Source organism: Hylobates moloch, unplaced genomic scaffold (assembly GCF_009828535.3).
Source record: "Hylobates moloch isolate HMO894 unplaced genomic scaffold, HMol_V3 SCAFFOLD_6, whole genome shotgun sequence".
Lineage (NCBI taxonomy): Eukaryota > Metazoa > Chordata > Mammalia > Primates > Hylobatidae > Hylobates > Hylobates moloch.
Window position 1 is genome coordinate 69,971,810 of NW_026652281.1, and position 16,396 is coordinate 69,988,205.

Below are 16,396 nucleotides of genomic sequence, written 5' to 3' on the forward strand. Positions count from 1 at the left end.
AGTTATTCTTAGGAAGTTTTGTAACAGTTGAAAAATTATAGACTTCAGTGCCTCTGTAGTATTAGAAGCAGAGCTTTAGGATCCCATTAAAAAGCCACAGTGGTTGAACATCATGTTGTGTTGTACCCCTTCCTCCCCCTGAAAATAAAGAAGATAAAAGCCACAGGGGCACTCTAGGTCAGTGATTCTGTTTGTTTCTTCTTTGTCAAAGACTTTCAGTGATCAGATTAAATCTCTTGATAGTTAAAAATATTTTCCTATACAACGTCAGTATAAATAAACCATTGCAGTGAACCAAGGCCTTTGAGAAATTTGGGTTTCGCTTACATTGTTGATAGTTTTGTGTTCATATGTTTCCCTTAGGTGGCTTGTTTTCTTTATATTAGAATGCCTTTTCCCATCTATAATAGGCAGACAGGACTGTGGAGTTTTTTGCTTTGGTTTAGCAATTGGAATAAGTATTCTCCACCTTGGAGCTACCATAACTACTTATTTATTTCTATTTCTTTCTGAATGATTTGGTGTATACCATGCAATTACAGAATATACCTATTTTCTAATAATAGGCGACTATAATTGTGGAAGAGTCCTCCTTGCACCAAGTGTTGTGGCTTCTGCTCTAAATTAAGAGTAATGAAGGCAGATGGTGGGTACTTTACTTTAATTTGGCATGACAATATGTTAGTGCTGAAAATTCATATGCCTTATATCTGCAGCCTAACTAAATCTATACTTTTACTCTTTCTTTTCTTTTTTTTCATCCGGACAATGTGTTTTGAGGGCACTGAGCATGAAAATGCGACCTAGGAGTTACCTTGAATATATGGCTTTCAAAACAGTTAATTTTTATGGTAGTCCTATGAGATAAGCATAGTGTTCTACTTGTTGGGAGAGAATGTCTTTGTTTCAGTTTCCTCATCTGTAAAGCAGACATGCTAGTACCTACCTTACTTCTTTCAAGTGTTATGTTAAAAATAAAATATGAAAGATCAATGTAACAAACTATGTATCTATAAAACAACAGTTTTAACATTTTTTAAAATTCCGTAAAAGTTCAACAGTATTGGAGAACATCAAATGCTAAAAGTAACCTAAATTTTTTGGTAACTCTTAAGTATCCTGCTTTTTTTTTTTTTTTTTCACTCTTTTTACACTATTCAAGTTGTAAGTCAACATTTAATTCTGTTCCCTTACCTACAGCCTCTGAGCTAGCCACTTTCTTTAGAAGACAGCTGCCGTCCCTGGTCAGTATCTCTGCTCTCTAACTCACAATCTCAATTTACCCTACTTTTCCTTTGAATGCAGCTCTGTGTAAGACTCACATCCACTTGCCCGAGGGTAACTCCTACTTCCTTTTGGTCTTGTTTTGTAAATAATCATCTGTTTCCTTTGCACCTTTAATCTGTTTCTCTATTCATTCCTTTTCTGCCAACTGTAGCATTCAGGTTTTTTCAGCATTTAAAGAGAGAGAGGGAGCATGGAGTGAAAAAACAAGAGTGTGTGTACATGAGTGAGAGTGAGTTTAGAAAAATAGTCTACATATCCTGCATCTTGTACTTCTTAACCCAGTTATTTCCAACTCTATTCTACACATACTGCTCTCTGAAAAGGCAGCTATGATCCTTCCCCAAACCCAGTAGCCTTCTCTTATTCTTGATCATTTTGTATGACTATTCCCCTACTACTTAAAAGTCTCTACATCCTTTTTGTTCTTACTTTTTTGACCTTTCATTCTTTTGGTTGCTTCACTTTTTACATGCTTCTGACACCCAAGTGTGAATGTTGACCCCAAATTAGTACTTAGTACACATTAGTCTTTCGAGATATTAATTGATGTGAATGAATTTTTCTTTAGTCTTCTTTTTTTCCCTTTAAATTTTTCCTGTTTTGAGACCTCATTCACTCCTATAGCTTCAGCTAAAACATTTATGTTAATTACTTCCATGGTAACGTCTTTCAGTCTTTACAATAAGTTTCAGCTTCTCTTCCCAAATTCATACCAAATTTTTAGACCTCTCTGAGGCTACTGGTTTTCCAAACCTAATACAGTCGAAAGACATGCTCTAGCATTTGTCACCAGCATTCTTTTCATTCTCCCAGATCTGAAGCCCCAGAATTATCTCTGACTACTCTGTCATTCTGTATGTTTAGATAGTTACCAACTCCTATACGTTCTGTGCCTTATTTCTCATGTCTGTTTCTTCTTTCCCTACTGCCACTATTCTAGATCAGCTCTTCATTACCTGCATAGACCATTGCCATTGGTCATCCTCTGACCAATGCTTTCCCAACCCCAAGTCCTTCTATACAACTGCCAGACGGATATTAAATTCACCTGTCCTGATGGCCCATTGCCATTTGAGTTCAGTAAACTCAGGCTAGCTTGCCCAAACCTACCTAGTCTTAACCCTACCCACCTTGTGTTCGTTCGTTCTTTCTTTCTTTCTTTCTTTCTTTCTTTCTTTCTTTCTTTCTTTCCTTCTTTCTTTTTTTTCTGTCTTTCTTTCTTTCTTTCTTTCTTTCTTTCTTTCTTTCTTTCTTTCTTTCTTTCTTTCTTTCTTTCTTTCTTTCTTTCTTTCTTTCTTTCTTTTCTTTCTTTCGAGACAGAATCTTGCTCTGTCACCCAAGCTGGAATGCAGTGGCATGATCCCAGCTCTCTGCAGCCTCGAACCCCAAGTCTCAGGTGATCCTCCCACCTCAGCCTCCTGGGTAGCTGGGACTATAGGCATGCACTACCATGCTTGGCTAATTTTTTGTATTTTTAATAGAGAGCGTTTTCTCCATGTTGCCCAGGCTGGTCTTGACCTCCTGGGCTCAAGCGATCCACCCACCTCAGCCTCCCAAAGTGCTGGGATTACAGGCATGGGCAACCGTGCCCAGCCACACACACTAAATTCTAATCCCAGTGGAATATTTGTGGTTCTATTAACACTGTATTCGTTCCTATTTCTATGCCTTTGTTCTTTCTTTTTGCATCATTTACTACAGAAAATAAAAGCTAGGGAGAAAGTGGCCTCATATCACTGTGACCCTCCACTTCTCCTAGTTGAGAATGACTGCAGGGAATGAAAAATGTTACTGATGATGGGGTATCACTCATGTGAATGGGACAGTCAAAAGGGTGAGAACCACAAGGGGATTATTTATGTTGTTAAAATGCCCCAGCATATTCATGAGACACAAAACTATAATCACACATTCAGGTGCCATGTTTGTTTGTGTTATTGATTGGAATATGTCCTCATTTGAGGTTAGATGTTGTCAGTAATGACCATAGAAAATTTTCTTGTTTTAGTTATAATTATGTTGATGGATAAGCATATTTTATGTGTAGGTGTTATTTTCTGAAATATATTTAATTGAGAAATATTTTTAGTATAGTCCTTTCAATGAAGTAATTCTTTTGTTCCAAATAACACCTATAACAAAATTACTTTTAGTAATTCCTTATTTTAAGTGATTTCATATACTTTACACAATGTAAAGGGAAAATTTTTTTTATATGAAAGAGTGGAGAGAAAATTCAGTGATGTAGACCACATTGTGTCAGGAAGAGGTTCACATTTATATCACTTTACCCTGTTTTTGACCAATATAATTAAGTTATATTCCGCTTGTAGTTAAAATTATGTGAACAGATGGTGAAAAAATTTATTTAAAATAGTGCTTTTAAAGTTTCCAGGATTTTTATCCTTCATGAAACCTAGGCTTCAGTGTTCTTATAACTACCCAGTATATTAGAGTGCTCCTCCACACCATAGTTATTTCAGCTACGTTGTTAGTCCACTATTCGCACCTTATTCATGATGCAATATTCTAGTTATATCTATAGTGTCTGTGTACTAATGGCTGAAGACTTAGATACTCTATGATTAAAATGATAAAAACTTTAAATTATGATTGTAATTTATTGTGTAAATTTTATGTATTTTCCTTATATATATTAACATTTTAATTACATAAACTATATAAAGCATAATCTACCAATGTGAAATAAATATAAAGTATTTAATGTACTTGCACTTAATAATACTTAATATTAAAAGCATTTCAGTATTTGAATTAAAACTAAGATTAAGGTGCATACTAGCTAGGAAGAAAATAGTACCAACTGTATATACCTAGCAGTGTTTGAGTTGCTCTTGTCAGTTGTTTTTATCTCAGGTTATATTTGTGTCTCAAAACTTTGCTAATTCCTTTTGGGAGGTGCAAAGAAACTGAGTGAATCTCTTAGGTGCTATAAGGATCAGTCACTAGGATTTGACTGGTGTCTGAATGTCCGTAAATGTTAAGATTTGCCTTAATAAAAGATATTGGCGATAAAGATCTTTTATTTGAAAGATTCTTGGGGATAAAGTAAATTTGGCATGTGGTGTGAAATAAATCATGGATAAGAGTGAAAGGAACCATTTTTTGATTGGTTTTATGTTCTATTTGAAAAATAAGCAAGTTTTAATTATGTTTTTACAATTATTTTTCTATGTTGCAATTATATAACTTTTATAAATATTGAAGAATATTGGGCTTTACTGTTATAATGCAAAGCCTTGCCTCTCAGTGTATGTCTTTCCCAATTTCATTTGTATTTTAAGTTCTCTAAAATAAAAATATTATTCAATTGCAGTTGAGACCTTTAAAAGGAAGTGAATGCCATTAAGCAGGCTTCCTTATTGAAGTAGGCGTACTCTAATAGGAAAAGATTTGTTTTAGTGGGTTAGACTTCTTTTTAACTTATAAAGAAGTCTCAATTTACTAGCAGTGTACTTTTGTTTTAAAGCACAAGTTTAAGTGTGAGCCTCAGATTTTTAAAATCATATTTGTCAGTTAACTTGAAGGAAAAAAGTCATTAAATTATCTTTGGTTGATAATTCTAATTGAAAATATTTCATGCAAATATCTTGTCCTGTGAGGCTAGAAATTAGCTTTGACTTCTTGCTGATTTCAAAGCACAGTATGGCTTTGACAAACTTTACATACTGCTTATCCTATTTTATAGTTTCAAATTTCAAACCTCTTTGCAATGGTTTCCTCTTTGGATGTATATTTGATGTTTGTCATGTCAGATCTTTTTTGCTACTTGCCTTTTTTTTAATCAGCATGAAAATGAACATGCATAATACATTAAAAAATCTTTTCAGGTATATTGTTACATATTTTTGTTTGTATTATTTGGAGGCTAATAAGTATTTCCAGGATCTTTTATTTATTATTTGAAATGAAATACATTAAATAGAAATCAGTTTTTTTAACCCTGTGACTTTGTATTGCATTTTGGAAATGTTGATGTGTTGAGGTGTATAATTGAATACCATAGAAACAAAATGGAGATTTGAGGATGATGAATTGATAACTAGGTATTTTTTGTGGTGAGATTCTAAGATCAGTTACTGTTGTCCTTATAAAAGTCTAATACAGTCACTCAGCTGTTAAAAACCTAATCCTCTATTTAAAAAAATATACAAAAACAAATTGTCTATCTTTCTGCCTGATCTCTTCTCAAGTACTAACACAATGGAAACAGTGGGTGATCTGTCAATGTGTTTGGTTTGTCAATGATGGTTTTGTATAAATATTGGGAGGGGAAGAAATAAAATCGCACAGTAAAATATGATTTCATCTGCCTTTTCTCTGCAGCTCCATGGCTCATGCTGCGGTGTGAAATTCTCATTTTACACACTTCGCAGGCGGAGCACATGAATTATGCATTGAGCAAGAAAAATCTCCTGCCTCAAGTCCTATATGCATTTACCCAGGTTCTGTCTCTATTACCAAGATGAATTGCAAATGGAGAAATATTTGATGGAATAGAGCTCTTAATTTCTTTGTTTAGAATTCAGAATTTTATTTTTATAGTAGGTCCTTTAAGTATGAAAATTGTTTTAAACTTACTATGGATTTTTTAAAATGAAAAATGAAATATAATATAAGAAGAATACCAAACACATCATGAAGCATTTTATAGCCTTGATTCAGAATGCAAGAGTTTTTCAATTCAGTAGAAATGACCATTATCTATTGCTAATGTTGTATTTCAGTCACTGGTTATTTGCTGTTCTCAGAAAGTCAATGAAATTCTGTCCTTTTGAAAGCCTTTTTTCTCTCTGTTCTAGGCTTCTAATAAGAGATTATGCCAATTTCTCATGCAGCTCTGTTCTGTGTTATATGTGACCTGATATGTATTTAATAGATATTGTTACACACTCTTGGCTGTGAAGTAGAAAATAAGGTATAGACTTGCCTTCAGCTTTAACTTTATCTTGATTTGATAGGTTTCTAATTTTTCAGGTGGGGAGGTTACAGTTCCATAAAGACAGTCATGCACCGTTGTAGCTTATAGGAAGCTACACCCATTGTGCTCAGCATAGCATTTTGATAAGTCACATGATGATATGCTTTTTTTGTTACATGTTCTTTCTTCACAGGAATGATATTCTAGTTGAGACCACATTTTCATTCTGCACTTGTTTTCATTTACTTGCAACTTAAATTTTAGCTTCAAAACTAACGTTTCTTCTATTTTTTTTTCACCATCTTAGACATTGTTTACTCATTTGAGAAATGGAGAGGGGGCAAATACTATTTCTTTTGTTTTTAAATAGAAATGAAAATTAAAACTTAACTAGATGATTTGGAGAATTCAGTGATAAAAATAATTATTTTGAAGGATAAAATTAGTGCCTTTTTAAGTGCATTAATAATGTATATTATTATGTGGTCCTTGAAGTTTCTGAGTATCAGCATAAGGGAAAAAACAAGTGAAATTTAAATTATTTTAAAATGTTACCTATGTATAATTTTATGTAATGCTTTTGTTCATGTATGTGCACTGTTGTAGGAGCTCTAACACTGTGTAAACTTTAAACGGTGATAAAATATATTTTGCTTCAGTGGTACCTTCTGGTGGCTAGAGGAATACTTCAAAAATATTTATTAGCATATTAACAATAAGCTGTAGACTTTTGGTAGATTATAAGTTATTTGAAGGTAGGACTATATCTATCTTGGCTGTTATTTCCATTGCTTGGCACAGAATCTAATATATATTTAAAATTCTATACATACCTATTGAATGGATGAATAAATAAAAACATTTTAGTAGAAACTTTAGTTTTGGTCTGTGATTTGAGAAAATTTAATGTAAAAAATAGTATAGATTAGAAAGATAAACTTTGACTCAATTATATTTAACACCCTACTCTTTGTTGGCCTTTAGTTGTTTGTAATGCACTTAATTAATACTATTTTCTTTTTAAAAGATTTACAAATTTTTTCTGAATATCTAACCAAACTGTGAACAGTTCAGGCTTAGGGGCACTGTATTCTAGTTCATGGATATATACATTTTGTAAGTACAGTAGACCGAATAAGCAAATCTCTGCTGGGGGAAGCCCTAATTTTATGCAGGCATGTTTTGAAATATTTATTTTCTCTACGCAACAGTAGAGCAAGTGAGTGAGTCCTTTCAACTCTGAAGAGAAAGAGCCTGAGAATGTCATTTATAGATTTTAATGAATATCTTTGGCAAAGAAGTTTGATACAACCCAGCATAGAAACATAAAATATCTAGTACAATGCCTGTCACAAACTATATCAGAAAAGGCTGACCTATCACAAGCCCATCAAAAATATCTGAGCTATGCATATATTGAGTATTTCTTTTTCTTAAGTTAACCTGTTTAAAAGTTATTTTCAAGAATATTTGTGGACTTTCTACCAAAGAGCCACTTTACGTTTTTATGTTAGCAAGAAGTTGTCCGATTATAAAATAATTACATACCGTTAAATTTTGTTCTGACATTTATAATTTTTAAACACGAAATAGTTTAAGAGTTTGCATGGTAGGTAAGAAATACTATATGCTAATTGAGACGAATGTTGATTCAGAAAAACATTTTATATAACCATACAGAAGTTTAATTTGTTGGTACCAGTAAGCAGAGGGAAAAAAAAGTTTGTTTTGGAATATTAAGGACTACTACACAGATTTTTAAAACAGAACATGTGATAAATGAAATATTTGTTATTTTATAGGAGAAAGAAAAGAAAACAAAGCAAGATAGAACTCCTCTTACCAAAGATGTTTCACTTCTAGATCTGGATGATTGTAAGTATTGTAATTTAAAATATTTCTTCTGTGTTTACTAAGAGTATTTTTTATTTTTATAGTACCTTTCATTTACATGTCCCAAAATATATCAATATTTATTGTGAAAGACTTATAGATGAATAAGGCAAGAAAGGTTTGGAAATCAGTGGTATTTGTTTCTTTCATCTATTCAGCATATCACTTTATTATCACATGAACAAATATAGATGGCCAAATACAAGTACACAAAATTCATTTTAAAATCTTTTGCTTTAGTAATTTATACTTGTTTGCTAAATAGTCATCCATATCTTATAACTTCTACATTGTGAAATGTGGATTATGGGGATTGACACATCTAACTTAAGGAGGTAGAGGATTAAGGAATGTAAATCAAAATGGAAAGTACATCACCATCTTCCACTTGGCACAATTTCAGTAGGAATGGAAATGGGTTACAAAGCCTTTGGAGGCCAGTTTGGCTATGCCTGTCAGTCTTTTAACTGCAAAAAATCTTTGTCCCAACAAATCTAAGAATTCAGAATCCTACAAATATATTCACCCAAGTGTACAAAGATACATGTATTTACCACCTCTCCTTAAGTCCACCTGCATGGTGAGAGAGAGATAGTGGTACTTTGTTGCACTAGGAGAAGAGTAACAAGAAGTGAGTTTTCATGAATATTAAACTACTATCATTTTTTGATAGAGTTTTTCTATGCTGAGAGTGAGTTATGTTTTAGCTTATCTCATTCTGTCACATATCTGTTCTGTTTATACTGTTACCTGCCCTGTCCCCAGTAGCCATGGCATATACTTAACATAGAGAAACTAAAATATGTAATACAGAGAAATAACAGAGAAACCAAAAATAAAATTGGAGTTAAATTTGAATCATGTTTTACATATTGGCTAAGATTTTGAGGTTTGGTGTCATCCAGTGTTGCTAAGGTTTGGAGAAACAGATGTACATGTTTTTGATAGGAATATAAATAGGTACAGCTCTTTGGAGTCATTTTAGCAGTTTCTATCAAAACTTAAATTGCACATACCCTTTCACCTAGCACTTCTTCCCCACCCCCTGAGACGGAATCTCACTTTGTTGCCCAGGCTGGAGTGTAGTGGCACTACCTCGGCTCACTGCAACCTCCGCCTTCCTGGTTCAAGCAATTCTCCTGCCTCAGCCTCCTGAGTAGCTGGGACTACAGGTGCGTACCATCATGCCCAGCTAATTTTTTGTATTTTTTTTTTTAGTAGAGATGGGGTTTCACCATGTTAGCCAGGATGATCTTGATTTCCCCACCTCGTGATCCACCGCCTCGGCCTCCCAAAGTGCTGGGATTACAGGTGTGAGCCATTGCACCCCACCGACCTAGCAGTTCTTTTCCAGAAATTTATCCTACTGATAAACTACTGATGAAATCAGATCTTATTTCTTTCTTGTTTTAAACTCTTGAATTTAATGGCTTAATTTTGCATTTAGATGAAAGCCCATACTCCTTTCCCAGGTTTCTCAGACTGTAGATGATCTGACCCCTGTCTCCTTCCTATCCACATTTCATCCTACTCTGTTTTTATGCATTTGTCACACATACTAGGCTCATTTCTGTCAAGGGCCTTTCTACTGCTGTTCCCCTGCTGAGAACAATTCCCCCAGATATTCTGTTGGCAGACTGATCCTTACTTCCCAGCTCAGAAGTCATCTACTCTTACACACTGTCCTAGTCCCTTTGAGGTGGCATAATAGAATACCTTAGACTGGGTAATTTATAAACAGCAGAAATTAATCGTTCGTAGTTCTGGAGGCTGGGAAGTCCAAGATCAAGGTGCCAGCATATTTGATGATTGGTGAGGGCTAACTCTGCTTCAGAGAAAGACTTCTGTTTTCTCATGTGACAGAAGGAGGAAATACCATCCCTCATATCTCTTTTATAAGGGCACCAATCCCATTCATGAGGGTAGAACCCCTATAACCTAATTACCTACTAAAGGCCCCACCATAGTCTGGATTAAGTTTCAACATGAATTTTGGAGGGACACAAATATTCAGACCATAGCGCAAACCTTCTTCACTTGTTATTCTTGTCTTCGTGGCATTTTTCACTCTCTGAAATTACCTTAAAATTTTGGTACTTGATTATTGTCTCTTTCTCCTGACAAAGATGTAAGTTCCATGAGGACAGGATCTCTGTCTGTGTTGCTCACTGCTATTCCTAGTGTATAGAGTGGCTCCTGGCAGTTTGTGGGCACCCAGTAAATATTTCTTGAATTAATAAAACTTATAAAGGCATATATAAAAATTTCATTGCAGCATTGTTCAGTGGTTAGCTCTGAGCTGCTTGTGATGTAGGACTAACCTGGGAACAGACAAGAATAAGACTTTCATTTTATATTTTGTATCTTTCTGTGACATTTGAATATCTTACATATGTATGTTTGTAACCTTCATAATTTAAAAAGTTTAAAATTGTAAAAGAATAACAGTAAAGTACATTTAAAAAGGAACTAAAAGTAAATGTTACAAGGTACTAGAGTGTACTAATTACAACTTTTTCGTATATTCAACTCTGGATTTCCTGGCAACTACGGTAAAAAAAGAAAAACCTATGAAATGATATAATTGTTATAGTCCCATTCTATTAAAAAAAGTATATTTTTATATGTTGAGACACAAGCTTTTTTAAAAACTCAAGTTTTTAATAATTGAAATGAAAGTTGTTTTGAATTTTAACGGAAGTTTGATCCCAACCTACATTTTTTAACTCAATATAGGATATAGTGTTTCTCTTTGTTTTTAATACCCAAGTGCCATTTCTTTAAAAATCTTTCATAGTCCTGCTTTTGTCAGAAATGACACTTGAAACTCTCTTGTTAACAAGTCAGTTCAGCCTGTGTTTTCTGGATTGTCTCCTAAGTGCAAGGTACTTTAGTAGGTGCTGTAATAGATAAATAAAATTTACTCATTCCCTTCCAAAAACTAAAATCTAGTCAGAGACACAGATAACAGAACAAGTAACTATTGTATATGAGAGAAAACAGAGATGCCAAGTATAGTGAAGAAACAAAGAGGGAGATGAAAACCCCTCTTTGGGGTTTTCATTAACCCCAAATTTAAAAACTACAAAAACCTTGTGAAGGAACCATGATCTGAGCTTACAGATAAAGACAAGCAGAGTGCCAACTTCACTGTATGCCTCTTATTAGCCTACAGTGGTTCTCCATTGCCCATGGCATGCAGTTTGTTGCTCAGATACTAAAATGTTACTCTCCAGTGGCTTTAGTTCTTAACTGTGAGAATTAGATTAATCTTGAAAGAAGGCCAGACACATTCCCTGTGTTTTATCTAAGAGGCACATCATAATCCACACAGGTTGTTTGCTAGGTACACAGTGCATACCAGGAAGACTGCAAGTACTGAATTTATTCATTTCTTCATTCAGGAAATGTTAATTGAGTACTTGCTATGATCTTTATAATCTGCTACATACTGGAGATTCTAAATTAATACAATATTGTCCCTACCCAAGGAACTCTCAAAGTGTAATGGGAAAAACAGATAAATTGGCAATTAGATTGCCACATTATAGATAAACTGAGAAATGCACAAAATACTGTTTGGTGTCAAGGTTCCTAATCCACCTAGCAGTATCAAAATTTAACTTTTGAGTTGAGTTGGCCAGTCCTGGTGGCTCACACTTGTCATACCAGCACTTTGGGAAGCCGAGGCAGGCGGATCACCTGAGGCCAAGAGATTGATACCAGCTTAGCCAACATGGTGAAACCCCGTCTCTACTAAAAATAGAAAAATTAGCCAGGCGTGATGGTGCACGCCTGTAATCCCAGTTACTCGGGAGGCTGTGGCAGGAGAATTGCTTAAACCTGGGAGGCAGAGGTTCCAGTGAGCCAGGATCGCACCACTGCACTCCAGCCTGGGTGACAGAGTGATATTCCATCTCAAAAAAAGAAAAAAGAAAGAAAAAAAAGCATCAGTCAAGCAGTTGGAGGCATGAGGGGAGGATATACTAGGCAGAATAAAGGTATGGAGGAGGGAAAGAGCTTGCTACTACCAGAAATAATGATTGTCTGTCTCTAAGGCAGCAACCCTAGCAATAGACTGACTCTACTACAAAACAATTTGGTTATTTCTCTTACTGTTTCCCTATTATATCTATTGAGGGGATGTTATCATGAGCACAGGGATTAGTCCTATGCTTTTAATCAGTTTATTAGTTTCTTTGTGTCTCATTTTATTCATTTGTAATTTTTTTTAAAGGCTATAAAACTTCTACAGTTTCTTTAGATCATTAAGTTATATAACTCTTTCATGGGGGTCAGTTAACAATATATGAGAAAATATTTGTTCTAGGATAATATATGACCTAACAGTCTTTTGTTAGAGATATCAATATGCTTTCTATGTTTCAGGTATATTTTATATTCCTGGAAATTACAATATATTTTAGGACCCCATACCATGTGCTCTCAGTAGGAGGATCATAAATCAGTGATCATATTCTAGTGTTCTTTTATAGGAAATGTAAACCTATGTCATTACATTGTTAGTACAACTGACGGTGAAGTATTTAAAAAATCTGTCAGCCAACAATAATCATACTTCAAATAAGCCTAATGATATGTGATATCACATTGTTGAGTGAATTTTGGTCAACATTGTTGAGTGAATTTTGGTCAAGGCAGTAGAGTGGAGTCGCTACGAGGACAGTGGAGCAAGCTATCTGAGTTTCAATCCCAGCTCTGTTACTCACTAATTGTGACATCTTGGGCAATTTACTTAACCTCTCCATGCTTTAGCTGCTTTGTCTATAAAATTGGGATGGTACAAATACTTTTGGGAGTCATTTAATTCTCAAAGGATGAAATGACTTGTGATATATGTAAAAGCATTTAGAACTGTGCCTGACACATGATAGACATTACTGGGGTTAGTGATGATGCTGGTGCTTATGATGCCAATGATACAGATGATGCAGCAAATTACAAATTAAATAACAACATATTAAGCCATTATATATTCAGTTTTTCTTATTCTGAAATCTTAAGGCAAAGCTTTGATCAGAAGAATAATTGAATAATTACTGTATTAGATCTACTTTTAGAAAAGAAAAAAAGTTTTATAGAAAGTTTTTAAAATAAAAAGAAGAAAATAAAATTAACTTGTAATCTAAACACCCCAGGTTAACATTCTGACATATCAGTTTAGATTCTCTTCATATGCAAATCCCCCCCTCCAAATTGAATTGTACTGAGAAACTGTTTTATCACTTGCTTTCTCCTCTGTTTAAAGTACGTGTTCTTGGCCAGTGTGGTGGCTCATGTCTATAATCTAGCACGTTGGAGGCCAAGGCGGGAGGATTGCTTAAGCCAGGAGGTCAAGGCTGTAGTGAGCTGCAATTGTGCCATCGCACTCCAGCCCAAGTGACAGAGCAAGACCCTGTTTCCAAAAACAAAACAAAACCTACGTTCTTTATAACTGCATGGTTGTCCTTTATTCTGTTAGAACAAATTCTATTGAACAGATTTACTATTGTTGGGAATGTAACTGTTTTCCATTTTTTGCTATCATAATTAGTGAAGTAACATTCATCATTGTAAATATATTTTTCAATATCTCTGTAACTGTTTCCTTAAGATAAATTTCCAGAAGTAGTATTGCTGGGACAACAACTTTGAAGAATTTGTTTGTCCAAAATTGCCTTTTAGGCTTGGCATGGTGGCTCATGCCTGTAATCCCAGCTACTTGGGAGGCTGAGACAGGAGGATTGCTTGAAGCTGGGAGTTCGAGACCAGCCTGGACAACAAAGTGAGACTCCTGTCTCTACAAAAAGATAGAAAAATTAGCGGGGCATGGTGGCATACACCTGTAATACTAGCTACTCAGGCGGCTGAGGTGGGAGGATCACTTGAGTCCAAAAATTCAAGGCTGCACTGAGCTGTGATTATGCCACTCCACTCCAGCCTGGGTGACAGAGAAACTCCTTCTTAAAAATAAGTAAATAAAATTGCCTTTCAGAAAGCTTGTACCAGCTTACACAGTATTAATATGAGGGTGCTATATTCCTTGTACCTTCACCTAGATTCTGTATTTTAAGATTACCTTTTCTAATTTGACAGGTGGACATGATATTTCATTTTAACTTGTATGCTATGACATTTTTTAAAAAACCCTATAGAGTCACTTTGTTTTTACACATTACTAATTGAATACTTCAGCACAGTCACCTAGCCTCAGAATTCACTTTGGGGTAAGCTTTCAATGCCAATTTTCATCTTGCCATACCTGCAAACAGATGCATAATCATCGGTTTAATACCAGAGCACACATCTTCTGAAATTATATTAAAACCCATCCTTTTTTAAAAAAGAGCAGAACTTGCTTGTGGTGTGAATTTTCTTCTCTTGTCTCTTGATGGTATTTAGCCAAGCCACAGTTGAAATCAGAGGCTGTTTCTTTTTCAGTTTTTTATTCGTTATATGGGCATTCTAATATTTTGAAAGGATGAATGGTGGATGGGTGGGTAGATAGATGTACGAAGGAATGAATAAACATGCATTTAGAACTTACCTGAAAAGTTACGTGTTGCATGGGAAGGCAACATATTATGATCCAAGTTAGAAGAAGCAGTTTCTAATTCTATAGTGGTTCTACCATTCACTTTTTTTATGACCTTGTCAATATTAATCTCCCTGTGGCTCAGTTTCCAGTGTCTTCAATATTAAATGCTCTTTTTAAGCCTTCTCATTGCCATTGGCTTACTTTAGTCTTTTTCACTTCATTCCTAAACTATTGTAAATTCTTCCTTTCTCCCAACCCTGCCTTCAGTCTGTGCATTGTACTACCATCTGATTAACTATCCTGCAGGACCATATTCATTATCATTCCTCTGTTTGATCAGTTTTTGACTGTTCCCCTTGGTCTATAGGATAAGTCCAGTCCCCTTAGTTTTTCAATTTCCCACCTCCCAGCCTTTGTTTATAGCATTCTGTTATCCAACAATTAACTGGCTTCTTTCTTTCCTCTTATTCAAATCTCACCCTTACTTAAAAATTGAACTTCATTCCCTCCTATTCATGAAGCCTCCTCTTCCACTCCTTCTCCAGTGATCCTTGTTTTCCCCCTGACTCTGTGACACTTGCTAAACTGTACAGGGGTTTTCAGTGTGGGTCTAAGGAAGCCTGGAGATTTGAAGCTGTGCTTCAACTATACTAAGTGAGCATGGGGAAGATCAAGAGCTCCACTCCCTCCCCATCCAACCTCCAGGCTGCTTTTTCTATTATATATGTTGAGATTTTGTTTAGTGTTTCCTTTGAAATTTTTCTTCTTTGGACGTATCATTTACGGACTGTATTGTTACTTTTTTTTTTTTTTCAAATACATGTATCTCTTTTTCTTAATTAGGTTTTGTTACTTGAGGATCTTGAACTTTTTTGTCTCTCACTTGCTACCTTGCAGAATAAATATTTGTTGTTAACTTTATGGATTAATATTTGTTTTGCCCTGTTCACTGGATACTGTGAGACTAAAATGAGAAAAAGATGCTTTGAAAAGTAATGTCACAGCTGAGTGTCATGGCACACACCTGTAATCCCAGCAGTTTGGGAGGCCAAGGTAGGAAGATTGCCTGAGCCTAGGAGTTAGAGACCAGCCTGGGCAACACGGGGAGACCCCATCTCTAAAAAAAAAAAAAAAAAAAAAAAAAGGCTGGGTATGGTGTATGCACTTACTCAGGAGGCTGAGATTGATTGCTTGGGCCCAGGAAGGGATTGCACCACTTTACTCCAGCCTGGGCAACAGAGCAAGACCCTATCTCCAAAAATAAAAATAAAAAAGAAATGTCAAATTAACTAAATGTTATTCCCTTTAGAATATTATCTTGGAATGAGAACTTGTTGGAAGCTAAAACTTGACCACATTTTAATGTATTTTATTCCAATGGTTTAGAAGCACTGAAATTTAATGTTATTGTCTGTTCACACAGACTAGCAGAAATGCAAACATGTAAAGACACTAATTTGTATTACATGAGAAGTACAGTTATAGAAGTTTGTCCCAGTATAGCTGTGGAACAAAGAAGGCACATATAAGCTGTTTGCAGGTGAGCCAGAGAGTGTTTTCCTTTTCAAGGCTGGCTTGCCAGATCGAAGTTGCAAGATGAGCAAGCAGAGAAGTAGGCAAACAGAGTAGAATATAAAAGGCTCCAAGACATAGAACAAGATCTTGGGAACTATTATCCCATAGAGCTAGCACATAACAGTGCTGAAATTGGAGATAAGCTGGACCTGAGTAGTCCA

The 16,396-nt window shown here is 35.1% G+C and overlaps 1 protein-coding gene across 5 annotated transcripts in view; it reads left to right on the forward strand.

The window, feature by feature from the left end:
• The window catches only part of AP3B1 (adaptor related protein complex 3 subunit beta 1), a 287,892-nt gene that overhangs the window by 183,748 nt on the left and 87,748 nt on the right, over window positions 1-16,396 (forward strand). For all 5 annotated transcript variants that reach the window (XR_009214137.1, XM_032156995.2, XM_032156997.2 and 2 more), the window contains one exon: window positions 8,032-8,104. Coding sequence is in view for 4 of the 5 variants with exons in the window: in XM_032156995.2 (XP_032012886.1) it covers window positions 8,032-8,104 (73 nt within the window). In the remaining variant the exon portion in view is untranslated. The remainder of the gene's footprint in view (window positions 1-8,031; window positions 8,105-16,396) is intronic.